Source organism: Xenopus laevis, chromosome 8S (assembly GCF_017654675.1).
Source record: "Xenopus laevis strain J_2021 chromosome 8S, Xenopus_laevis_v10.1, whole genome shotgun sequence".
Classification (NCBI taxonomy): Eukaryota; Metazoa; Chordata; class Amphibia; order Anura; family Pipidae; genus Xenopus; species Xenopus laevis.
In genome coordinates, this window is record NC_054386.1 from 37,314,643 (window position 1) to 37,340,438 (window position 25,796).

The 25,796-nt window shown below is 42.9% G+C and overlaps 1 protein-coding gene across 11 annotated transcripts in view; it reads right to left on the bottom strand.

Annotated features, from left to right (window-relative positions):
• The window catches only part of LOC108699996 (E3 ubiquitin-protein ligase HUWE1-like), a 159,206-nt gene that overhangs the window by 50,857 nt on the left and 82,553 nt on the right, over positions 1–25,796 (bottom strand). For 7 of the 11 annotated variants that reach the window (XM_041574909.1, XM_041574912.1, XM_041574914.1 and 4 more), the window contains 19 exons: positions 24,569–24,806; positions 20,521–20,751; positions 19,931–20,056; positions 19,314–19,409; positions 18,591–18,860; positions 18,228–18,380; positions 17,437–17,564; positions 17,268–17,349; positions 12,107–12,283; positions 11,706–11,865; positions 11,209–11,567; positions 10,833–11,028; positions 10,505–10,672; positions 10,246–10,394; positions 8,116–8,182; positions 3,199–3,419; positions 2,912–3,123; positions 2,567–2,749; positions 529–701 (listed from right to left, as the gene is read on the bottom strand). In XM_041574909.1, coding sequence (XP_041430843.1) covers positions 529–701; positions 2,567–2,749; positions 2,912–3,123; positions 3,199–3,419; positions 8,116–8,182; positions 10,246–10,394; positions 10,505–10,672; positions 10,833–11,028; positions 11,209–11,567; positions 11,706–11,865; positions 12,107–12,283; positions 17,268–17,349; positions 17,437–17,564; positions 18,228–18,380; positions 18,591–18,860; positions 19,314–19,409; positions 19,931–20,056; positions 20,521–20,751; positions 24,569–24,806 — 3,389 coding nt within the window. The remainder of the gene's footprint in view (positions 1–528; positions 702–2,566; positions 2,750–2,911; positions 3,124–3,198; positions 3,420–8,115; positions 8,183–10,245; positions 10,395–10,504; positions 10,673–10,832; positions 11,029–11,208; positions 11,568–11,705; positions 11,866–12,106; positions 12,284–17,267; positions 17,350–17,436; positions 17,565–18,227; positions 18,381–18,590; positions 18,861–19,313; positions 19,410–19,930; positions 20,057–20,520; positions 20,752–24,568; positions 24,807–25,796) is intronic. The other 4 variants (XM_041574913.1, XM_041574910.1, XM_041574917.1 and 1 more) reach the window with 2 other exon arrangements.

Genomic DNA, 25,796 nt, shown 5'->3' on the forward strand with positions numbered 1-25,796 from the left:
GTTTATACAACACACTAATGAAATTGTAAACCCTACTAAAGTTATATGTGAGCTTATACATTCTCTGAAAAGAAACAGCCATGTGCAGCACAAAATATTTCTTTCCTATGCTAACTTTTTTACCACCAACCCAGGAGTTAGCATGGATTCCTTTTACATCAGGAAGGTATGGGTTAAAATTTTCAAGTGTATGGCTGCCATACCCTGTAGGACAGAGCCTCTGATATCTAGAAAGAAAATTACATAGAACCCTTGAAATCTTTACAACCAAAAGTAGGGAGAAAACAATATAGATGTGCAGACTGCTCCAATAATTAAGAAAAAGAAATTACCTTGTATCTTGCACAAGATATGCCACTTTAACCAAAATAACTGATATTGTTCTGATTAGATGGGCCTCACAAAACAATATGCAGTTTGATGCACATAAAAAGTGACAATGCACAGAACAATTAATTTCCATTGTTTGTTAAAAAAAAAAAAGTGATGGAACTTTCAAATAAAATTATTTTGAAAACCTATATGTACCTGTATCTGGCTGGTTACTATTTGGATCCTGGGCTGTTCCATGGGCATCTGTCTCAGATTTATTCTTTCCTGAAGTTCCTTTGCTTCCAAATAGGCTGCTGGGCTGATTGACAATACGAGACAGTGTCTCGAGTGGCTTCAGTGCTGCATTCACTGTGTTTGCCATATTTGGACTGAATAAAAGGAGTAACGGCATTAAAATAAATATATTTATTGGCACATATAATCAATGCTTTGCAAGAATTTAAAACAAGGAAACATCACTGAAAACTACGTCAGTGGAGTAAACTATGCACTACATAAATACTATTCACAGTTGTTCATCAGAGGCCATGTTCCTGGAAGCCCACAAATGACAGAGTGCCCATGAAGAATGGTCACTCCACTGAAATGGAACAGGCTTTAAACAGAGTGTACCTAACTCCGTACCACTTGGCGAAAATGTAAGATAATGTATCTGACCTGTGCCCTAAGTGAGATAGGTACTCTGTTCCATGTATTTTGGTCCTGCACAGTGATGCAAAGATTCTGGGGTAATGTGCTACAGTTCCTTATTTTAATTTTATTGTTAAAAATTGCAAAAATAAAAACTTTGAAAAAAAAAGAAAAAAAAGAAATGGAACAGGCTTTTGGAGAGAAATGTAGGCCCTTCATATAGTATCCTTTGGAGGTCAGAAGGCCCTTGCAGCTGCCAGAGGGCACAACAAAAAAAAGTCTGACTTGCAAACGGAAGTTGTGCAACCCACATGTGTACAATGCTTTTCTGTTTGGATTCCTGGGAGAACTACAAAAAGAAGGTTTAAATCTCCTCATTCAAGTGAAAAGAGGAAACCACCTTACGAAGAAAAGACAGTACTGTACCCAACACTGCTTTCTCCACGTGGACAATCAGATAAGAAGGTGAATAAGAAAATTCCCCAAAAGTTCCTACGAGACCCTACAAGTCAACAAAACAGCTAGTAGAAACACAATCTTTCAAGTAACCATGGCATTGTTACGATAGAGTGGCTCAAACGGAGGTCCCAGTAAGCCCACCAGAACAAGATTTAGAACCCAAGGAAGTACTGTAGACCAGGACGGTGGGGCAACGTGTGCCACCCCTTGCAAAAATACCTTGATGTCTTCCTGCAATAACACAGAAAGAACATCGATCGGAAACCTTTCTGAAGGAAGTAATAAAGTACAAGAACATCCACATCTTCATAGCGTATCCAGTGATCAAATCAATACAATATGAAATTCTATGATAAGATCTAGAAGATATGATTTTCTGAGCCTTAAGCATGGTTTGAGCAACCTCATTAGATAATCCTTCTCAGATTAAGATCTAGCCCTCAAGTGACATGCCATCAAATTTAACATTCACTATTGTAATATAGGATGGGAGACTCATTGGTGGTCCATTGGAGAGTTCCAACATGGAACACTGGGCTGGGCTGTCTGGGGCTAGTATGCGGGACAGTTGGTCTACTGTCTTGCAACCAGACTGTGGGAATCCCAAGTATTGTTCTCCCTGGCGAGGGAGCCATGGCAGGGTCTGACTCAACAAGGACACAGGTACCACCCATGGTGCCCCCGGGTCTAAGTCAAAACATCCTGACTTTTGCAAGGAGGTACCTGATGGCAGAAGGGTGTTGTATGGAGGGCAGGACTTCAAGTCTTCTTTCTGTGTTCTGTCTTCTCATGGGAGGGGATTTAACCTCAATGTTCCCATGTCCCTTAGGACTTTAGCGAAAAGGCAATTTAAATCTAAAACATGTTGGACAGAGGCCGTTTTTTACAATAAATTATATCTGACCCCTACAGAGGGGATATATGGGGAAGTGGACAGGCCCTTTAACCTTTACGGTGACATTCATGAAAAAAGGGCAGATGATATTGAGGGCATCAATAATATTAGGCAAGTGGCCAAGCCTCAACCAAAAATATTAACTTGATAGGGATAATAAATATTTTCAGCCAGAGGAAATGAAGGTTATAAAAACAACAAATGTACAGGACAACACAAATCATGGGATAGTTGCATTGGCATGCTCACCTGGATAAATCAAGGCTGTGAGGAACCCGAGCCAAGTCACTAACCAACCCCTTCTTCAGAAAGAGTCTGATAATATTGTTCATGCCATTGTGCTGGGTTTTGGTGGTTGCAGTGCTGTAGAAACTGGAGGTGGATGGACATGACTCCATAATGGTACTGATTATGCACATTACAGCCTGCAATCTTTAAAAGCAAACAGTAAAACAGTTATTATTAACACTTATAAAAGTTAGCAATTAGGGGTTTTACTCCCAGAGCTTAACAAATACAATGATTTTTATATGGTATGGTAAAATCACCATCAATTTTCCAAGAAAAAAATCAGTTTCAGAATGACATGCTTACCTAGCATGCTTCTCTGTGCTCTCAGCCATTGCTAGTGCTCTGCCAAGAGCTGCCTTTACTTCATTCACAAGTGCAACCTGGGCATCAGTGCCACTACCTGCTGCAGCAAGGCTGGCTAAGAAGAGGCGGGCCAAGGCTGGCGTGTCCTTGTCCTCTGCATTCTGTGTGTGGGGTAGGAGGTGATCTAGCACAAATGCCAATACACTACAATCCTGATGTAGAAAGACAATACACTTACTAAGCAGTCCAGACTGGAATAATAGCAATATGCCTGCTATTTTACTTACCTCTTTAATTAGTTCAGATTGTCCTGCCGTGTAATTGTAAGTGGCAATTAGCGAGGCTATCCCAACATAGGACCTGACAAGTTCCGCAAGTAACCGAAGGATGGAAGAGGTAGGCAACAAGGGCTTGCTACCCTTTGCTTTTTGCTTTCCATCTTCTGAACTACGGTCTCCTTCTTTATCCTTCTTTATCCCTTCTCTGTTTTCTTCAGGTGTTAAGGCCGCTAATAAGAACAAATGATGACAGTTTAGTATCCTATTTGCTACTAAGCTTATAGTTTATATAAACAAGCTGGAGCAATGGCTATATGGCACAGGTTAACTAATGGATAACAGATAACACCATTAGACAGAGCTCATTTGCCATCTGCTGTGTAACCTGAGCCTTTTCTCCTTTGAATGGCTGCCCCCATTGCTACACAGCAGCTTATTTATATAAAAATAGTAGTGTTTCTTAACCCTTTAAGTGCCAGCAGAATTGACCAATTTGGTTACGCGAAATGCCAGACGTTTTTGAAACATTCTGTGCTCTCTCACTTTAGGGGCATTTTCTGAGGGGAAACCTATAGTTCACCTAGGAAAACTATACATTGTTTTTTTCGGGAGAAACTGAGCTTTCTAAATCTGCCTGAGTTTTCATGTATTTCCACCTCTGCAAAAAGATTTATAGTGCTAAATACAAAAAAAAATGAAAAATTCCTATTTTTCACAATATATGAACTTATACCTGAAAAATATTTCATTTTACGCATGAAAATCCAACTGATTTGGAAAGCCTCATGTCTCTTGAACGTGCCAATACCAAATATGTATAGTTTTAGGCAGATTTAGGACATCTGTACAGCAAAAACTCCCGGCAGTATATTACCGAATTTTGAAAGCAGAAGGCAGAAAACGGCATACTTTTGATTCCAAGGCCACAAAATCCTGAAACAGTATGTTTACCCCAGAAGACCATATATTTTTGGAAAGAACAAATTCTGCCGATTCCAAAATGGGTAACCGTGTCTCTCTACTCCTAACTACCAAACATCAAAGCTTATCTGAACGTAGCGTTTTTTATCAAAATGTATCAAAATTTTGAAAAATCACTTCAAAGGTTTTATTTTGCTGCTCCGCATATCACACACTATATTAGATACCAAGAAAAAGCACCCTGAATATGATTGCCAGGGGTCCACTGAACAGTTTGATCCCCATTGTGCATAGGATTACCAAAGTATCTGGCATTTAGAGACCCCAATATGAAGTTAGCACATCCAAATTGTTCAGGACTTTACTTCAGCTACTGAAAAATCAACACACTGACTGCATTTTTTGTGGGGTAAAAACACCGAAATATATGTTTACCCCCCAAAACCATATATTTTTGGAAAGTACACATTCAACCAAATCTAAAATGGGTACCCATGCCTTTCTGCTCCAAACTACTGAGTCGCAAGGCTTTCCCAAAATTGTCAGTTTTGGTGAAATATCTGAAACTTTCCTAAAAGCTTCAACTTCCCAGCACCATATCACCCATGTATCATTACATACCAAGAAAAAGCACCCTAAATATGATTGCCAGGGTTCCTCCAAACAGTTTGGTAGCCATTGTTCATAGGTTTACCAAAGTATCTGGCATTTAGAGGCCCCAAAATGAAGTTAGCGCATACAAATAGTCCTGTGAGTAACTTCAGCTAATGAAAAATCAACACATTGACTGCATTTTTTGTGGGGTAAAACACCGAAATATATGTTTACCCCCCAAAACCATATATTTTTGGAAAGTACGCATTCTACCGAATCTAAAATGGGTACCCATGCCTTTCTGCTCCAAACTACTGAGTCGCAAGGCCTTCCCAAAATTGTCGGTTTTGGTGAAATATCTAAAAATTGCCTCAAAGCTTCAAATTCCCAGCACCATATCACCCATGTACCATTACGTACCAAGAAAAGCACCCTAAATATGATTGCCAGGGTTCCTCCAAACAGTTTGGTGGCCATTGTTCATAGGTTTACCAAAGAATCTGGCATTTAGAGGCCCCGAAATTAAGTTATTAGCTGAAGTTACCCACAGGACTATTTATATGCACTAACTTCATTTTGGGGCCTCTAAATGCCAGATTCTTTGGTAAACCTATGAACAATGACCACCAAACTGTTTGGAGGAACCCTGGCAATCATATTTAGGGTGCTTTTTCTTGGTACGTAATGATACATGGGTGATATGGTGCTGGGAATTTGAAGCTTTGAAAGCATATATTTCTGTGTTTTTACCCCATATAAATCTCCCAAATGAAAATAGTACATATCAATTTTCACATATGACACTCTGACTGCTACAATACAAGCACCTGGTATGTGCATTATGCACCATAAGACCCCCTAACAGTATAGAGACCCTAGAAAACCATATATTTTCTGAAAGCACACATTCAGACGAATCTAAAGCAAGTAATTACATCTTTCTACTGCAAACTACAAAACCACAAAGCAATGCTAAACATAACGCTTTTTATGGAATTTCTGAAAATAGTCACAAAGCTTGCATTTTACCCCATTATATACCCCACATTTTGTAACGTACCAGCAAAAGTCATCCTAAATATGAAAGCAAGGAGTGTACTGAACAGTTTGATGCCTGATATGAAAAGATTTACCAAACTATTTTGTACACAGAGACCTCCAAATGGTTATATAGCAGACAAAATTTCCAAGGTCAAAATGAAGTAACAAAAATCCCTAAAATCCAACAAAACCGCAAAAATCGATGCTTTTTTTTTTTTCGCCTACTGTAATCAGCAGTCAGAATCAATTTTTGATCATTTTAGCATGGCCAAATAGGTTTTACAGGCAGAAAAAGGGGAACAACACCTTTGCAAAGCTGAAAATGTAATAAAATGGCAAAACATGCAATAAAATGTCTAAAAATGCACCAAAATCACCCAAATTGCAGTATAATCACCAAAATAACATACAAAAGGTATTGCGCAGTGCAATTAGCGAATACGCTATTCGCAATGGCAATAAAACAGTTTTTTCAGCCAAAAAAAACAGACGATGCTATAAGGAAAAAAAAAAAAAAGACAACAGTGCCACTGTGTATGTGTGTGTACAACTGACCAATTGCATGTTGTGTGTGTGTGCAAGCGTGTGGGGGTGCTGTGAATGTGTGTGACCCCCCTGATCCCCCAAAAATGTATGTGATTGTGTGTAAGTGTGAATGTAAGTGTGTAATGGGAAAATAAGTGTGTGTTTGTGTGTGTTTGTGTGTGTGGATGGGCACTAACCTGGGGAAAGCAGGTCCAGATCGTTGTGCAGGGCTGGAGGAAGAAAATGCTGCATCACCCAGGAAGATCCGTTGTGAGGGGGCGGAGCTTCGGCTCAGGAAGTGAAAGCAGCAGCAGGACACGCAGTATGCACGTGTCTGCTGCTGCATTTGGGGCCCCTGGGCGATCGCGCCTCAGGGGCCACTCGTTCCCGGCCCCTGCTCGTTGCCTGGGGGCTGGGGAACGAAGAGGAACGGAGAAAGCGGCTTGAAAAGCCGCTCCTCCGTTCCCTAACCCTGAAATGCTGCAGAACGTAGAATCTACGTTCTGTGGCATTTCAAGTGCCATCCCCACAGAACGTAGATTCTACGTGGGGTGGCACTTAAAGGGTTAAGCAAACACAGCAGTTTTACCAGTGCAGGGCAACACTGCATTATATTTTTCCTGTAGTGGTGAAACAGCTGTCGAGGAGGTGTATGGAGGAAGGGGGCCCCCACCCTGAGGTCGGGTAATGCAATCATAAGGTGCTGTTAAGCACATTCCGCTGGAACGTCACAAATTTGAGTCGGCTGGCTGGCAGGAAGCCTAGATATACCGTCTGTATAAGCCTTATCTTTACTTGATTTATATCCAACCAGCACCGGGAGCATGTGTGGTCAATACATCATTGAGTAATATGGAGAGCAGAACTGCATAATTTGCACTATAGCGAATGGTACGCCATCAAACATCTAACGAGACTGAACAGTTTGTTTCTGCCTTATACACGTGTTTGATCATGGGCCATTACACTTCAGCTCCATGAATTATGCTTCAAATACCACACTGAAAAACACCAGTACCCGTAAGATTACTTTGGATGACATTTAACCTGACGGGCCGGTTGGCCTCAGCTGCTGAATATATCTTACGGAACACACTACATTAATTATTGTGCACCACAAGGAATTTACACCTTGGGAATTAACCCCTGCACACTAACATCGGACTAACTGGATTCACGTTGGTTTACTAACTTTGTTATGCTCATTAAAAAAGTGGCTATTATGCTCACTAACCCACTGTAGCATGAACTTTATCGAGCTACCAACACAGCGTTAAGTTCAAGTCCAAACCATTCACTTTTTCTTACATCTGGTTTCATTTATTAGGTGGTGTAGTCTAGGAACCTCAAAAAAAGAGGGAATCCCTCCTTTCAGATGCAGTACTGTTTGTTTTTAACATGATCTTATATATATTTTCATGGCATGGTTGTGAATAAATATTGCCTTTTAATACTATATTGATATATCTTTTGTCATATTGCATTACCCAGCAGCAGGAGTCTTTGGGGGTTAAGTCCCAATTTTGGCTTATTTATATTGCATTATATTTTTATTACTTCAAAACACTTATTTTTTGACATTACTGTTCCTTTACAGCAGCTACATGTGCTGCACATGGATTCTGTTTTTGTTTAATTAAATTTCTGTTTATTGTTCCACCAAATATAAACATTTTCTACACAAGCCCAACAAGGTGAATACTTTCCCTTCGCCAAGCCCAAAAATATCACAGGATCAGCCCATTTAGAAATAGGCTGATGTAGCAGAAACAAGTCTAAAGCAACTGGACTTTCCAATAGACTTATTGGATGAAAGAAAACCTTTATAGTACTTTAGACACTCACTTTCACCTTGAGGTGTTCCAGACGGAGGTGTTTCGGTGGCTGTACTGTCAGCGGTAAAGACACGCGCCTAATGAAAGTGAATAAGTAACGGTTGATAATCATTAAAATGGGGTTCCAATATGCCTGCACATTATACTAGTAAAGGGAAGAGTATATTAAATGGCTTCTTAAAGGGATACGGTCATGGAAAAACATGTTTTTGTCAAAACGCCTCAGTTAATAGTGCTGCTCCAGCAGAATTCTGCACTGAAATTAATTTCTCAAAAGAGCAAACAGATTTTTTTATATTCAATTTTGAAATCTGACATGGGGCTAGACATTTTGTCAGTTTCCCAGCTGCCTCAGTCATGTGACTTGTGCCTGCACTTTAGGATAGAATTAATTTCTGGCAGGCTGTTATTTCTCTTACTTGTAACTGAATCAGTCTCAGTGGGACTTGGCTTTTACTATTAAAGGACCAGTAACACCATTTTTTTTTCATTAAAAAAATCAAAACTACACCCTCCAAATAATACCCATGTCCTACTGCATTCTATATTAACCTTAGGTTTAGCTAAAAATTCACTTATAAAAATCGCCTCCATGCTCTGAAGAAAAAAGGCGACCAGCAGCTGCAGCTTCTACCTATGTGCGCGTCCTCGACAGCTCTCCTACTCACATGACTTCCGGAACCAGGAAGTTTCTTAATTTTCAGAGCAGCCAGACAGGATCCATACAGCGATGCTGCGCACAGAGCTGGGGAGCAGAGGCACAGTGGAAGGGCTGCTTCAATGATCGCAGAGGGCTGGGAGAGAGACACAAACACGGAAGAGCTGGGGAGGAGAGGCACACGAACGGAATGGCTGGGGAGGAGAGGCACAATGGAAGGGCTGCTTCAATGATCGCAGAGGGCTGGGAGGGAGGCACGCGAATTCAGTGCAGAATTCCGCTGGAGCAGCACTATTAACTGATGCATTTTGAAAAAAAACGTTTTCCCATGACAGTATCCCTTTAAATACACTATCCTGGAAGATTATAAACTGTTTGTCACTGAGTATTACCTATATGTAGAGTTATAATGCTATAATAAAATGCTTGCATAACGTATGCAGGGCAGCCATCGGGGGGGGGGAGAGTTGTAGGGGGCCCCGAGGGTAAGGGGGGCCCGACCACGCTGCACTTTCTTGATTGGCCGGGCCCCCCTGCTTTCTGAGAGCTGCTGACTTCGGGAAGGCAGGGCGGGAGCACAAGGGGAGGTATCTTCTGTCAATTACTTCCCCTTATTGGTCACTGAGTTTAAGTCCTGGTTGAGCTGCTCAGGGATTGGATAGCTGAGGTTTGAACTTCTCCTCCTGCCATGCAGCTTTACCAGGAATTGAAATTCTGTGACCAATAAGGGAAGAAAATGCTGTCACTGGAAGATGCAGCCACCTGTGCTCCCCTCCTCCCTTTTGTAGTTGGCAGCTCACCGACAGCAGGTGGGTCACACTAATGAAGTAAGTGTAAGATGGCAGTTCCCCTAAAGGTAACCCTTTGTGGTCCCTGTTGTGTGGTGGGGCCCTGTGCACCAAATTTTTTTTAAACTTCTGGGGGGGGCAAGTTTTTTTACATGGATGTTTAAGGGGGGCCCTGACCACCAATTTTCTTACAAGTGGGGGGCCCTGGCCACCAATTGTTTTTCCCCATGTGGGGTCCTAGCCACCAATATATTTTAATGGAGGGCCCTGACCACAAATTTTTTTTTAATGAGGGGGCCCTGACCACCAATATTTTTTTTATTAACATGTGGGAACAATAGCCACCAATGTTTTTTTTTTTTTTTGTGTGTGTGTGGTGGGGGGTGGACCTGTGGGGTGGGGAGGGCGGACCTGCAGGTGGGGCTTGTGGTGGGTGCAGCCCAGGAAATGTTTTCGTATGGGGCCCTGTGATTTCTGATGGCGGCCATGTGCTGATGGCACTGCAACTTGTAGCATTGTAATGTTCCTACAAAGACCCTGCATGAGCCATAGGTTGATGACAATGGAGGTATGCCTAAAATAGGTCTAAAATTAGAACTTGCATATGATTTTGAATATCTAACGCTCAGGGCAAGGAAAGTCATATCCTCAAACATCACCTGGAAATAGTGGTGAAGGGGGGGGGAGGTCTTACATTGAGGGCGAAACTGTTCTGACCATCAAAGTCACTTCCTTGTCTGGTTAAATCCCGATATTGCTGGAAAACTTCATCACCCATGTCTTGTAGGATCTGACTGACTTCCAGGTTCATGCCAACAGATTTTTGCTCTGACTTTTCAGATACTTTTAAAAAGGAAAAAAAAAAACAAAGACAAACTCGAGTTTATTTTTTTTTTTATAACTTGTAGCCCTTATGGTACTTTTTTGCAATAAAGATAAGTAAAACGGTGTACCTTCCTCAGGAGCATGGTAAGCTGCCAGTGCATTCAGCATGTCATAGATGACTTCCTTAATTGTATCAGGGATGACTGGCAAGGTGGAAGGCTTTACAGGGGTGGTTTTAACTAACTGTACTGCGTTGGGACCTTTGATCCGAAGGTTCTCAAACTCATCATCAGAGGCTAAAAATCAGAAAAAAACATTTTTGAGGAAGTCAGTAAAAAAAAAAAAAAAGCTACTTTTAATACGGAGTAGCCCAGCAACCCAGTAAATAATTGCAACTCATCAAAATGAGTCAACTTGCACAAATATATTTCAGGCAAGAATTAACAAAAAACCTACCAGTTCCAGATCCACGAGGTGCAGGGAGAGCAATACGAATGCAACTGTTTGCCACTTCAGTGAAAATGTCAGGGTTTCGACAGGCTGCTGGGCCCAGTACTCTGAGTATGTAGTTGATCTCACGAGAACCTAGGCTTCCAGACACAACCCCAGAGGTGGTGCTCCCTGCACCACTAGTTGCTGCAGACCGTACAACCTTGAAAATACAGTGAAAGAAGCAAATACATCATGTTAAACAGGTCAATTTATGTGCATATTGAAAATGAATTCCCATGTAGAATGTATCTTTAAAAAAATCTTTGTAGACAATGTATTTCAAGACTAAATCAGGAAATATTAAATGTAAATCTATAAATCCCAAGGAAAATGAGTTTACCTTTTCCATGGTGTGCTGGAGGGTGAATGGATCCTCTATGATGTGCCTAAAGAGGAGCGTTACAAGGGGAGTAAAGCCATTGAATCCTGAGCTTTGAGTTAAGCTAAGGATCATTCGAGTGCTCTTCAGCTCTGCAAACATCATGGCATATTTGTGGTCACGTGTGAGACGCAGACAGAGACGCAAGGTTGCATGTAGAGTATCTGGATCAACTGGAACACCAAGCATGCTCACACAGGAACGTATTAGGACAGTCACCATCTCTTCAGTCAGACCCTGGATTACTATGTCTCCCACTTTGGGCTCATCAGTTGGGGCCTCTTTTTCAGTGGAAGAGATTTCTGGAACTGGAATAGGATCTACAGAGACAAACATATAGTTAGGCAAACCAGGTGGATGTGTTTTACAAATTAAAAAAAAATCCCCATGTAAATCTATCCTTTCCCTCTAAACAGGATTATATGGAACATGAAAGCATTAACAGTGCCAAAACTTACCAGGCACTTTATCATCTTTCTGCTTTGCCTCCACTTCCTTTGACTCCTCAAGTGTCTTTTCTAGCTCCTGTCCATTTCCAATTTTTCCACCCTTTAACAGTTTCGGAACACGCAACAGAGTCAGCATAACAGGTCTTCTGTTGCCAGTCTCTTCATTTACCTAAAAAGGTTTACAGACTGTGGTATTACAATGCGTTAGAAGAAAACTTTTGTGCTGTAAGGAGCTTCATTTTGTGCACAAATGCTTTTGAACATATCATTCTTCAGTCATCCAGTGCTTGTGGTGAGCAAACAGCTGCACATTTATGAGTTATCAATACATCAACTGTTTATAGGAAAGAGGTTTTCCTATTGGCTATTAACATATTAAAACAAAAAGTACAGATTTTGTTTAGGAATACCTGAACCATTGTGGTAAATTGCACAGTATATCTTCGACGGCCAGCTGTGAATCGCACACAAGTCTCTCCTGCTTTCCAGGCTGCATCAATTGTGTTGTTGTTACTAGCACTGTAGCTGCACCACCGGCCAGAACGATCATCAAACCACCGCCAGTTGTTTCCATTTGACTGAAGGTACTGTGGGGACCAAAATAACCAATATAACCATCAGCTGGCTAGGGGGAAAAAATGGTTACATCTAACGGTGCCAGAAAGTTATTATTTGTGGTGCTTGGTAATGATTAACAAATAGTTGCCTTGTTATTACCCAAAAATTTCTGCAGAGATTGTTTGCTGCTTAGCAACATTTTTCATAGGTACACAATATCTGTACAGACAAATGGTGGTGTCTTTCTTCATTATGGGAAGTGGCAGGGCAATCTATGAAAATCTTGACTTCTGCCTTAACATGTTGGCGATATATAAATACATGTTAATAACCGCAGTTTAAACCACACAGGAGGTCGTAAAGGAGAAGCCAACTTTCCAACACAAGATTTATAAAGCAAAACAGTCCCCCACAGAATAATTTTATGAAAAAAATCAAGACAAACCCCTACTGTGACAGGAGGGTTGGCTAAAAAAAGAAGATTCAAGAAATTACAACAAATAGACAAAAGAAAGGTTTTACCAATCTTTAACTCAGTGATCCCCAACCAGTTCATAAACAGACTCATAAACAACAAGTTTTGGTTGCAAAAAATATAGGCGTACTGCCAAACAGAGCCTCAGGTAGGCTGCCAGTCAAGATAGGAGCTACCAAATGGCCAGTCACATGCCTTATTTGGCATACCCAGGAATATGTTTCATGCTTGAGTTCCTTTCTGACTCCTTTTACATTTGAATGTTGCTCACATGTATAAAAAAAAAAAAAAAAGATACAAAAGGTTGGGGACCAGGCTATAACCTGTCTCATGTAACAGCCAGACAGTGATATAAACCTTTACACAAGGATGAACTGCCCTAGTTTTTATGCTTTTTAGCAGAGTGTATTCGAACTCAGGGCATGCAATATTTACATAGTACTGAACTGAACATGCGACTGAACTGTTGCTGCTCATTGCCAATTCACATTTCCTTTTCACAATTACTTTACTTTCAGTTGTTTGTAGAAGTTCTAGCAGGAAAAAATCTGAGGAACAGACTTGTTGGAAAGGTGACAACCTGTATATGGTGCCATGTTTGAAAACTGAGCACTTCGGTACTTCCATTGTTTGTTCCTGGACATTATTGTGCCCTTATATACACACCTGTGTCCCCCAAATGGCTGAAGATTTAACAGTGAGTCCACAAAATCTCCTTTTCTCTATTTTGTGCTTGGGGGACACAGTAAACAGTGGGGACGTACCAAAGCTGTCCCCGAAATTAGCCCTATGTGGGGGAAAAACACACTGCAGTCAGGTGCTGCAAAAGTGTGGACAGAAGTCAACATAGCTGCTTTGCGCAGTTCTAACAAAGCTTGGTTTCTGACCGCCCAGGACATGCTTATTCCCCTGGTGGAGTGTGCTTTGATCCTGTCAGGTGGCGTCTGACCCTGGCCTGCTTTATCCATAGATAGGCAATAGGTGGTCCTCACTCTGTAGTACGTCTTGGCAGATATAGGTTTTCATGCTGCCCGCGCTTCAGTATTCAGGTCTCAAGAGCCACGCTGTCAAGTTGAGACTGGCTGGGTTGGGATGTTGAATTGGTCCTTGGTGAAGAAGGTCTGGTCGTGGAAGCAGAGTCCACGGTTAACCGACAGAGGTTGAGCAGGTCTGAGAACCATGTTCTTCTGCGTCACTTTGGGGCATTAAAATTAGGGTGGTTTGTTCCTTCTGTATCTTCTTGATTATTCTGGGCAGTAAAGGAAGCGGAGGAAAGGCGTATGCTAGTTGACCTGATGGTCCCGGTAATGAGCGAAGAACCTCGGAACCATACTGTTGTGCCGCGTTGCCATGACGTCTACCTCTGGAACACCAAACACTTTTGTGATCTTGTGAAAGATTTCCTCTTTTAGTGACCACTTGCCTGGGTCCAGTGTTTGTCGACTGAGAAAATCTGCCTCCCAAATTTGTAGAATTGGGAGGTAAATGCCCTACAGTGGGGAAAATTTAGTTTTATTTCGTTCAGCAGCGCTCTGCTCCTCGTGCCGCCTTGGTGGTTTATGTATGCCATCACTGTGGCGTTGTCCGACTGGACCGACTGGACCTTTATGGCTTGTTCTGCTAAATCTTGCTGCCAATGGATCAAGCCCAAGCAGATTGCTTGTATCTCGAGTCGGTTGATTGATAACAGACTTTCTTCCGAAGTACACGGACCCTGTGCTGCACGTCCTTCCAGAACCGCTCCCCATTAGACGCCAATGAGGCCCTCCTAGGCAGCGGCCGGCAGAAAGGTGGGGTATGTGTAACCACCAGAGAAGGGATGCTCGGGTCTTGTGTGACAGACACATTTTCTGGAATAGGGATTTCCGTTTCCAGGCTGCGAGAATGCTCTACTGAAGCTCTCTGACGTGATGTTGGGCAAAAGGAATTTCTTCTATTGACGACACCATAACCACCAGCAGCTTCATGCAAAACCTGATGGTGTGGCTGTCCTCCTCTATTAGTGTTGACAAGTGACTGGAAGTGTGTAACCTTCTCATGAGGAAGCGAGACCTTCTGTGTCAATGTGTTGAACTGCATCCTCAGAAAAACCATAGGTTTTCCAAGTTGATGCACCACCCGAGTTCCTGTAGCTTGGTCATGGAGACCTAGACTGTGTGGTGAGCCTCTGCTAGAGAAGGTGCTTTGGTCGTCCAGGTATGGGGTTATTGACACCTCTGCACTTCTGATTACTGCTGTGACTGTTGCCATAATCTTGGTGAAGACTTGTGGCGTCAATGTCAGTCCAAAGGCTCTGTGCCCGAAGTTCTGTGAATTGGTAATGCTGGTTTTGGAAAGCAAAGCGTAAGAATCTCTGGTACATGTAGGTACACATCCTTGATATCGAGGGAGGAAAGGAATTTGCCCAGACTCATTGCCACAATGATGGATCTCAGGGATTCCATCTTGAATTTTCGTGGATGAATGAATTTGTTGGGCCCCTTCAAGTCTAGTGCTGGGTGGACTGATCCGTCTTTTTTCGGAACCATGAAAAGATTTGAAAAATACCCCTTAAATAGCTCCCCGAAAAGGAACAGGAGTAATTACCTCCGCCTGGATGAGGGAGGCGATCACCTCCTGGAAAGCCTTGCGCTTTTCTGTCTCGAGGGACCCTTAGCAGACTAGTATTCAGCACGACTTAGTTGGGTGCACGTCCTCTAATGGCCACTTTCCACTGGCAATACTGACAAAAAAGTTAGTCCAGCACTCCGTTTTAAATAAAACAGCCTTTATTGGTGCAAGGGCATTACAGCTGCACCAATAAAGGCTGTTTTATTTAAAAATGCGGGTGCTAGACTAACTTCTTTGTCTTGAGGGACCCTTGACATAAAGAATCTTTGAGGGGGAAGGGAGAAAAATTTGATGAGATATCCCTGTGTCACAACCTAGTGAACCCAAGAGTCCTGCGTATTTGTGAGCCAAACGTCCACAAACTGGCGCAGCCTTCCTCCCAATAACACCAGGTCCGACAGGGAAGGTACTCGGTCATGTAGAGGTGGACTTGTCCACCGGTCTTGCAGTTCAGCCAGGTGGCTTAAGGCTTGCCCCAAAACGTCCTCTGCTTGAAGATATCTGCAGAGTTGGTGACAGTCTTGTACCTTTGCTTTGGGAGGGACGAAGAAACTTTCCTTTGCGAAAGGTAGTACAGTACGTGCCTTTGGTTGCGGAAGTAAGGTATTCTTGCTCACCATCACCTGACTGATAATTTTGTCCAGGTCCAGACCAAACAGTAGTTTACCCTTAAATGAGAGAGAAGTTAGGGATTTCTTCAAAGATAGGTCTGCTGACCACAGTTTCATCCAAAGTGACATACGGGCTGCTGCGGACAGTGCTGATGTTCCGCATCTAAAAAGGTTTCACAAATGAATTAATTTGCCTCTTTAATTTGAGAAGCCATTGGGACAGCTCATGGCATGGAGCACCTGAGAGAACTGCTTTGATAAGCGAGTCCGACCATGACTGGATAGCCCTACTTTCCTAGGATGTGGCCAAAACTGGAAGTAGCGACGTACCGGAGGCTGAAAATAGAGAGCGGAGAAGTCCCTCCATTTTCTTGTCCATGTGGTCCTTAAAAGGACGAAGCATCAGTGACTGGAAGGGCTGTATTTCTGGACAGCCTTGATACCGGGCGTCCACCGACGATGGAGAGGCCCATTTTTCAGTAACCTATGCCGGGAAAGGGTACGACTTAAGGAATCTATGATTTGCCTGAAAACGTCTCTTGGGCATGTCCCATTTGTGTTGAATTATCTGATCTAGCTGCGTTCTGGCAGTAAACTTTGGCAAAGATTTACTGTTATGCTTGGAGTCTTGGAGGTGTCGGAAATAGTTTCCAATTCCTGTAGGTTCAAGGTCTCTAGCACCAATAGGATCAGAGTGCACAGGAAAAATTTTGGAGACTCCTCTTCCTGGGCCTCTGAACTTTGGGACAGTTCACCCTCTGACAGGCAATCATCATCCTCCTATCTTGGTAGTGGCCTGAACTAATTCCTGGGGTAATCCTCACTCGTCTGGTCCTTGTTGACTCCTCCTGGGTAGCCTGGTTAACTGGGGGGGGAGCAGGTCCTAATGTGGAAATGTGCCCCCTGTGGAAAAAAGGCCCTCACTCTATTCCCTCAGACGGCGTGTTGGTCCCTCCTCTGGCGTTCCGATTGCGCACTTCCCGGTTTGCGTGATTTGCCGCGGGCGTCAATGGCGACGTGGAATTGGCGCGCAAAAGTTGTGTCGCTTCGGCATAAGAGGGTGTCCCTCCCCTTGTGGTTCTCAAGGAACTGGAGGTATTCTGGGCTGGCTGCTGGTTCAGGCCAAATCTCAAAACAGTGGATTCGTGCATCAATTAATTTACTGAATACTGGGGACTGTAGCAGCAGGATGTGTCCCACAGACTGCAAAAGAAATAACACTATGGAACATTCATAGGGCTGGCCCTGTCCATACAACTGTTAAACCGAAAACAGGCCACTTGCTAGGAACAATAAAAACAAGCTTGAATACCTTACCCTATTCAGTTGCATTCTTCTTTTGGAGGAAATGGAGGTCTTCTCATAGAAATCTATTAAAAGGAGGACCGGTGTAATCCACCTTAATAGAGAGAAAGGGTTGTAATTTAGGTCTGGAAAAATAAGCATGTGGTTTTTTTTTTTATTTGGTGTTATGTAAGCAACTTACTTTGGGGTCTGAACATCCTTTTGCTCCTTGGCTGCCTGCAAACATGGCTGAACCACTTCGAGCAGCTTAATTAGCACATTAAGTATTCCACTTGTTTCAACAACTCGAGCGCATGGCAGTTTTAGCTCCTAAAAGTTAAAATAAAAAAATAAAAAAATCAATATACAGGAAAACTATGGTAAAGAACCGCACAAGTAAAATATAGATTTAGAAGGGTGTTCAAAAACAAGCAGAGAAAGGCAAGAAGATAAAAGATGGGACAATTAAGATAGATTATAAGGTTCATCAATGTTTATACATTCACATTTAACACAAAATATAGCCAATTGCTACGTATGTTAACTTTACTATATATAAGCAGTAAAACATATTGGCACAGGCTATTCTACACATAAAATCTCCGTATATAACCTATTCTATACTTCTCAGGGCACCTGGAAAAGCATGTTGCAAAAATGTTTACCTCTGAAAACATGTAACTGAAGTTTAACTGTATTTATGACTATTCTTGAGTGGGAGCAATCATGGGTACTCAGATGAAGAAACCTCACTCAAAAACAAATGATTTATTCTCCACTACTTAATACTGAAGCGTTACCTCCTCCTCTAGTCTAGACTTTTTGTTCCCCAAGTTTCAATTCCAAAACAGTTTCCATTGTAAGTTGTTTGCAGATGTTAATCATGCCTGGCCTGGGCGAAGACACTGTTTGAACCATGAAATGTCTTGTCTAACAGAACGGTTATCTATAGGAAATTCTCAGTTCACAAAGAGCAATATATAATAACTTTACCTCAAACAGCAAGGTGAGCAAAAGGATGCGAGTGGCCAAGTTAGAAGCTTGAGGAAGTGTGGCCATTTGGCTGATCCACTCTGAAACAGTTTTTGTGTCACTTGTGGTCAGCGGCAGAGCAGCTTTAATAAGAACATCAGCAGCTTCCCATACCTTGGAAGAAATTACTTCTTTAGCATTTTTAAGTTTATTAAGTTACAGTAATATGGGAAGGTGCACGCATTAAAAGGTAATATTTGAAAACAGTGATAAGTGTCTTCATAGAAAGGCAGCAAGAAAACTTTTCTAGGTTTGTTGGAGAACTCATTGGTTTAAGAACAAGGAGAGTATATCGGGTCACAAAAAGAGGGGGGGTGGCCTTACCTGGTTAACCACTTGCTTTAGAATCATGTCTCGATAGTCTGCCCCATTGCGCTTTACGGCAGTCATTATAAGATCACACACTCTATAGACTGTGTCTGGCAACTCATCGAGCAAGTGGAAGCAGCCAGGGAGCATGGTGTCTGTGAAGCCTTGAAGCTCATCCTGTTCCAGGGGCTCTGCATCATGAAACTTTTCCAGGCATTTCGCCTCCTCTTCCTCTTGTTTTTCTCGTGCCTTGCGCTCCTCCTCTTCTTTCCGCCGAGCAGTTTCCTGTATGAATTGAAAAGTGATGCTAAAGATTATCCAATTTAGAAAGCAACTATGGGTAAGCAAACTACCTTAGTTTGTGTACTCTACTCTGCATCCTAATATATAGATCTGTTTGTTGGAGCCAGAATTCAATTAAACAATATATCCTGCTGCATTAAGCAGTGTTTAATATAACCAGAGCATGTTAATCTTACACATGCACACATGTTCTCTTTTAATATTAGCATAAGATGAAGTCAAAAAGTTTTTGCCAAATGCTGAGAGAAGGAGGTGGGAATAGTGGATGGGGAAGGAAAAAAAAGGAAGGGTAGATTGGAAAGAGATGGGATTAAGGGTGTGTTTTTAACCTTTTCTAACGCAGGAACAAGATGCAGCGCCCTTTACTCTATCCATCACCAAAATCTGCCCTTAGTAAACTTTTAATGATCCCTTTGTTCTGGACTTTTACTGTACCTCGGGCAGTTCTGCCCTCTGTTCCATAGGGATATCTTGTCCCAGCGACATGGCAATGGCTCTCAGCATCTGATCTTCCTCTGACATACTTAAGTCCTGCAGAGCAACAACAGATACCCCTGTTAGCTGGGCTGCTCTGCAGAATAAGGTGGTAGGATAGGAGTGTAAGGAAGCGCAGGCAAGAAAAGACATAAGGGTCCCGGTTGTGTTTGGGAGCATAGAAGCAAAGGTGAAATGCAAGCTACTACAGCATGGGCAGGGGGACCTGTTTTGCTAGGACGGGTGAGACAGGAGGGATAGAAGGGGTGACGGGGGGGGGGGAATAGCTGCACTTTCTAATAAGCTGCCTGACTCTCCTACCCTGCAATTTAATACACAAGTATAGCGATGACTAACCAGCCCTTGAATAAAAGCTTTGCCATGTGCAGATATGCATATAAAACACACGCATAAATTTCAAAGGTGGCATGAAATTGAGAAGCCTGCAGTAGAAAGTGGCTGGAATGAAGGGTGTGAAGGATGATGGAGAATGTGATGCAGGTACAGTGAGACAGCTAAACTTGAAGAAACAGTTTACAAACCAAACAATTAAAAATAATTTACTATGCTTAACTTACCCGTACAACACCCCCGCCAATAAGAGGTGGAGGGTGGGTGAGGAGGTATTCAGTGGCCTGCTCCATAGTACTAGTGTTAAGCAGAGCCTCTAAAGCATGTTCCCGTGTGAACCCCATATCCATCAGCTATAGAGAAAAGGGAAAAAAATATTAGGAGACAACAAAACTTTTCCAGCACGAGTACAAACGTTATAAAAACCTGTGGGGTGCGGTTTCTGTACAAACACAAACAAACAAAGCACCTTCACCCATATAAGCTAAACAGGCTAAACGTATGTTCTGACTGATCAGCCATTTTGCCAAACAGATGGAGAAAGTACATAAGGCCAAACAAGGTTCTGAAGACTGAACTTCAGGATTGATAAGGAGCTGCAGCTCCTATTCACTTCCTCTTCTGCTGATGAACCAAACACTGGCCCGACAGAGCCTCTGCAAATTTTTGATCTGCCGAATACTCAGATTGGCGAGTACCAATAAACCATGGGACAGGCCACTGTGCATAGAATAATCATGCACTAGTACATGCATGGTCAGTTTAAGGCAGCTGCTATTACTTTAAAAATGGTTTCTGTGAACCCAAGTCCCACTCCCACCTGCTGAAGATGCTGCTGGTTTACTTGAGGCTCCCTTCTTGCTCCACTTTCATCCTGCTGACCCTCTTCTTCACGGCTACCCTCTGGCTCTTTGCTCAAACGTTCACGAATTACTGGCTCACCACGGAGAATATGACACAGGATTGCAAGCATTGATTCTGCCATACGTCCGCCATACACTTTCAAAGGTTTTCGATTCCAGAGGTGTTTGATACAGGTAAAAGCTGCCTGTAAGAAAATCAAAATAAAGAGGCTCCTTAGTATGGTTTAGTAATACTTTGTAATATAACGATACTTAGTAATATTTCCAGTGTCATTTGAAAAAAAATCTAGTGGTGTTCACTTCAGATGTAGACCCTCTTCTATTAATGTTCCTGTGTCTCTTTCAAACCAATGACCCTAACAATGGACAAAATGCTAAATATTTCAAAAACCACAAATAGAAAATGAGGACCAATAACAGCACTCTTGACAACATACTAAAAGTAAATTTAAAGGTGAACAACACCCCTTTAAATAAATTTCTCTGCAGTGGTCTAGGGAGCATAGGAACAGAAAAGGAAATTTAGTGTACTCACCATTAAATCTCTCTTCAGTAGTTTGGGGGACAGAGGAACAGTTGGTATAGCTGGCAAAATTAGGAGGCAGGACACAAAAATAAAGAAAAACTAGTTCCTCCTCCGCCTGCTATACTCCCTCTGCAGGCAGAGCTAGGTCAGTTTGTACCAAAGCAAAAAACAGGAGGTTACTCAACAAAACAGTGAGAACTAGGTAAGAATTATAAACAACTAAACTGGTGGTTGAATATGCCAAACATGTCTGAAGTCCCCTGAGTTACGGGCGGGTAGTAGAGGCCTACGTGGAAGCACCCACTGCGGCTTGAAGGACCTTCCTGCCGTAGCGGGTGTCAGATGCTGCAAAAGTTGTCAAAGTGGTAAAATTTGGCATGGATGTATGTCCACGTGACAGCCTTGCACAATTGTTTCACTGAAGCTTGGTTCCGAAAGGCCCAAGATGTACTCATTCACCTGGTGGAGTGAGCCCTAAGTCTAGCTGGAGGAGTTCGTCCCTGTGCCGTGTAGGCCTTTTGAATGGCCGGTTTGATCTTAGTGGCAGGAGTGCCACAACATGGCCCAGAAGTGAGTATGAACAGAGAGTCTGATTTACAGATGTCTTCAACTCAATGCAAGTAACACTTGAGTGCCCCCTCACAGGATACAGAGTGAAGATCTTGCGCTCTTATTTTAGAGGCCACGAAATTTTTTTCCCAGACGGAAGGATAAGCGTGCTTTGAGTTGGGGCAGCAGGGTGCTCTTACCCCATGTGGCTTGATTTATGATCTTGTCAAGGTTGGGTCCAAAAAGTTTGCCCTTAAATGGTATTGAAATCAGAGACTTTTTTGAAGAGCGGTCTGCTGACAAAAGTTTCATCCAGAGAGAAGGGCGGGCCCCCACCGCTAGGGCTGAAGTTCTGCTGATCACCTGGATTGCGTTGAGCGATGCCTTCACATAAGTAGTCGTTGGCCTCCTTGATCGGAGATGCCCACTGGTAAAGCTCCTGATGGGGGGCCCCTGAGAGGATTGCTCGGCATAGGGACTATGACCATGACTGGATAGCTCTACTCACCCTGGCTGAGGCCAGTAGAGGACAAAGAGAGGTGCCGGAGGCAGTGAACAGGGAATGCAGGAGTCCCTCCAGCTGTTTGTCTATTGCATTCTTGAAGGATGCTGCATCCAGGACTGGCAGAGCTGTGTTAGATATGTGAAGGGCGTCCACAGAAGTTGGGGAGGACCACTTCTTTGTAAGCTCAGAGGGGAAAGGCTATAGCTTTAGGAAACAACGGTTTGCTTGGAAACGTCTCCCTGGCTTATCCCACTCCTGCTGGATCATTTGTTCTAGTTGAGCATGGGAGGGGAACGAGGGGGGGGACTTACCCCCATTGCTTGGAACTGGTTCCGGTTTCCTGTAGATGTAGGGTTTCCAGGACGGAGGAGATTAATAAAGGCCCCCATACACAGGCCAATAAAAGCTGCTGACAGACCGAATCGGCAGCTTATTGGCCCGTGTATGGGGCCATCGAACGGCTTCCCCAATCGATATCTGGCCAGTCAGATCTGTGGGTCTATTCCGTCCCGCTTTCTGACCGCCGTATCAGTTGTTATCAGATCGTTGGGCGATATCGCCCACTTCAATGTGGACATATCAGGTAGAGATCCACTCGTTTGGCGACATTGCCAAACGAGCAGATATCTACGTCGATGGCCACCTTAAGGAGTCAATTGCCTCAGAGGAGAGCTTAGGAGATTCCTCCTCTTCCTGATCTGAGGGACAGTTCTCCCTCTGAGAATGCCTGCTCATCTCCTGAGTCTAGACTAGAGGCAGGGGAGATGGATTAGTAGAGTCTTCCTCGCATTAATCGTCAGAGGGAGCCCTGTGTTTGGAAAGTTTAGGCCTGGGGTTGGATGCCCACTCTGGTACGGGTTGTGATCCCTATGGAGAGGGGTGTTTGGCAGGAGCTAATGGTTCCGCCTGTGAGGTTTGGCTTATTCGAGGACTGGGTCTGGGAATTTCTGGAACAGGCTCAGGTGGCTTGCACGTGTGACATATGGAATCCTTATGACCGGATGGCAGACGTTTGCGACACTTGACCAAAGTTAAGAATTTTACAGATCCCTCAGATATGGTGACAGACATCAACCCCCCCAGGTACTGGTACTAAGCCTAATTGAGATGAGTATAGCAGGATTCCTTACTGCCCTCTGGGTCGATGGCTGTGCTGCTGCGGGAAACTGTCGGGAGGAAGAGATCGCCCGCAGGAGTTACTGTAAAGGATATAGGCGCGAGAAGGTTGAGGCACGCAAAGAATTGGAACGGAAGATCTCCCAGCGCGTACTTCCTGGTTAAGCAATACTAGTGGGAACGGGAAAAAGAGGCAAGAGGAAGAAAATGGTGCCTGATTCGAATGTGCCTAGGATGACTTCAGGGTTGCGTGAGCAAGGCGGCCCATAGAGAGCACCCCGGCAGTGCACAGTCCCGGTTTCCCCACACAATAGCAGCCGCAGGAACCAGGGAAGAGAAGTCACAGTCCCAGGCAGCCTGTACACTTACTCTATTAAATTACCAATTTTCTCCCGTCTACCGGCCATTGGACCCTCAACCTGTTGGGGGGGGGGTGTTATACAGACTGGGTGGTCAGTGCCACTGCACTTGAGTGACCCCCGCAACAGATCCCTCGCTGGAAGATAGACTGTTAGGGACAGTCTACCTCGTGTAGATCTTCAGTCTATTTTCAGTTGTCAGGATAACGGACAAGTAAGATGAAAATAAGTGTGCAAAAATAAAAGTATTAAGTATAAATATAAAAGCTCTTATAGATGGAGCTCTGAAAGATGTCCTAACCTCATGAGGACACAACAAAACTGACCTGGACCAGCCTGCAGAGGGGGGGGGGGGTATAGCAGGCGGAGGAGGACTAGTTTTTCTTAATTATTGTGTCCCATCTCCTAGTGGTACCAGCCTGTGTCCCCCAAGCAGACAATGGAGAAAGAAGGTCGCAGGACCAGGGAGGTAATCTTATTTGACAAGACATGCTCCTATGGTATCTGCTCCCCCTAGAATTTTACCACCAAGCAGGACACAGTAATCATAACAAAATTTTGGCTGCGCCACAATTTTTTTTTTTTCCAATCACTTGCTTTTAGTCTCTAGCAAAGGCAAACTGAATTATTTTACAGAAGCAGATGTCAGGCTAGTGTTATGTAGGAAATGCACTAGGTACCCATCAGAACCCTCCAGAAAGGAAATTCCGCATAGAGGGGCTGACAGGGTGTATTCAGGCCATCTTAAGTCTTTTCCCAATAGTTAGCTACTAATGAAAGTAATCCTTTTGTGGACCCTTGCTAAAAAAAAGTCCTAACAGTCTTGAAGGGAGTAGTGTTTTGGAGGAATGTAATTAAAAGGAGGAACCCTTTAACCTGTGCTCATGTGCCCCCAAAAAGATGCAAGAGAAAATATGATATACATTTATATAGAAAAAAATAATCACCTTTTGTGTAACCACAAGGAAGCGTAATGCACTGAACTGTGGGTGATTCTGCCCTCCGGGTAACTTTGTATTGGGAAGAGAATGAGGCGATTCCAGCACTGTGGTAGAATTCACCATCTTTTCCACTAACATGAGCCAAGCATCTAAAAATTCTCCAGTACCATCAGGAAGATCAATGTGTTCCAGGCCCTCAGAAACAGAAACTCTTCCACCCATTGAAAGTGCCCAGTTAAAAGTCCTGAAACAAAGAAAAGATAATCAAAACAAAAACACATAACCAGACTGCTCACAGCAGATGTATTCATACATTAAGGGATCACAATAACAAAACACAAAAAATTCAAACCAACTACAGGAGAGGCACACACCTGCTAAAATGTGAGGCTTTTTTCATTTCACTTAATGTTCAACCTCAGAAACTGACAATATTCTATTGCTACTGCAGTAGAGGGTCAAAAACTGGACCTTATTGACTGTCCACTAGGAGAACTTTGCTCACCTCCAGCTACAAAGAAAAACAAATCCCTGTAAGGGACAAAGCAAAATAAAGTCTTTGAAGGACTAGACATGTACTCCAATCAGCTCAAAGTTCCTCTCCTCCCGCTCTTTACTCCACTGCTTTTTTTTCCTTTTTATAAAATGGGTGATCCTAGTGATCTACCATTAATACTAATGCAAATGCTTGTTGGGGCATGAAATGGGTTGAAACATTTTTGAACAATTAAAATCTCTTAAAAGAAGCTCTAGAATCAGTAGGTTAAGGGGAGTAGAAGTGGGAATCATTATAGTCCAGTATGTCTGGTATAAACAATTAAGGATTTTTTTGCAGGGTAGCATATTACCGGGTATGCCTCCCTTTTCAGACCCTAGATGCTTTAGAGGATTTTCAATGAAAAATTAGCACAAAATTACTTTAACAACCGCTTATCCGCAAGTAAGCAAAGCTATCCAAAAATAAGGTTACAAAAATTGAAACAAACTAGGGCAAAATGTATTGAACACACACTTAGCTCATGTTACAAGCAAACCAGTTCAGATATCTGGTGTAACATTGTTGCTAATGTTTAACTTTTAATAAATATGCCAATTAATACCTGCTGCCCATACAGATAGATCCATAAATCTTTGGACAGAGACAACTTTTTTCTACTTTTGGTTTTGTATATTACCGCAATGAATTTTAAATGAAATAACTCAGATGCAGTTGAACTGCAAACTTTAATTCAGT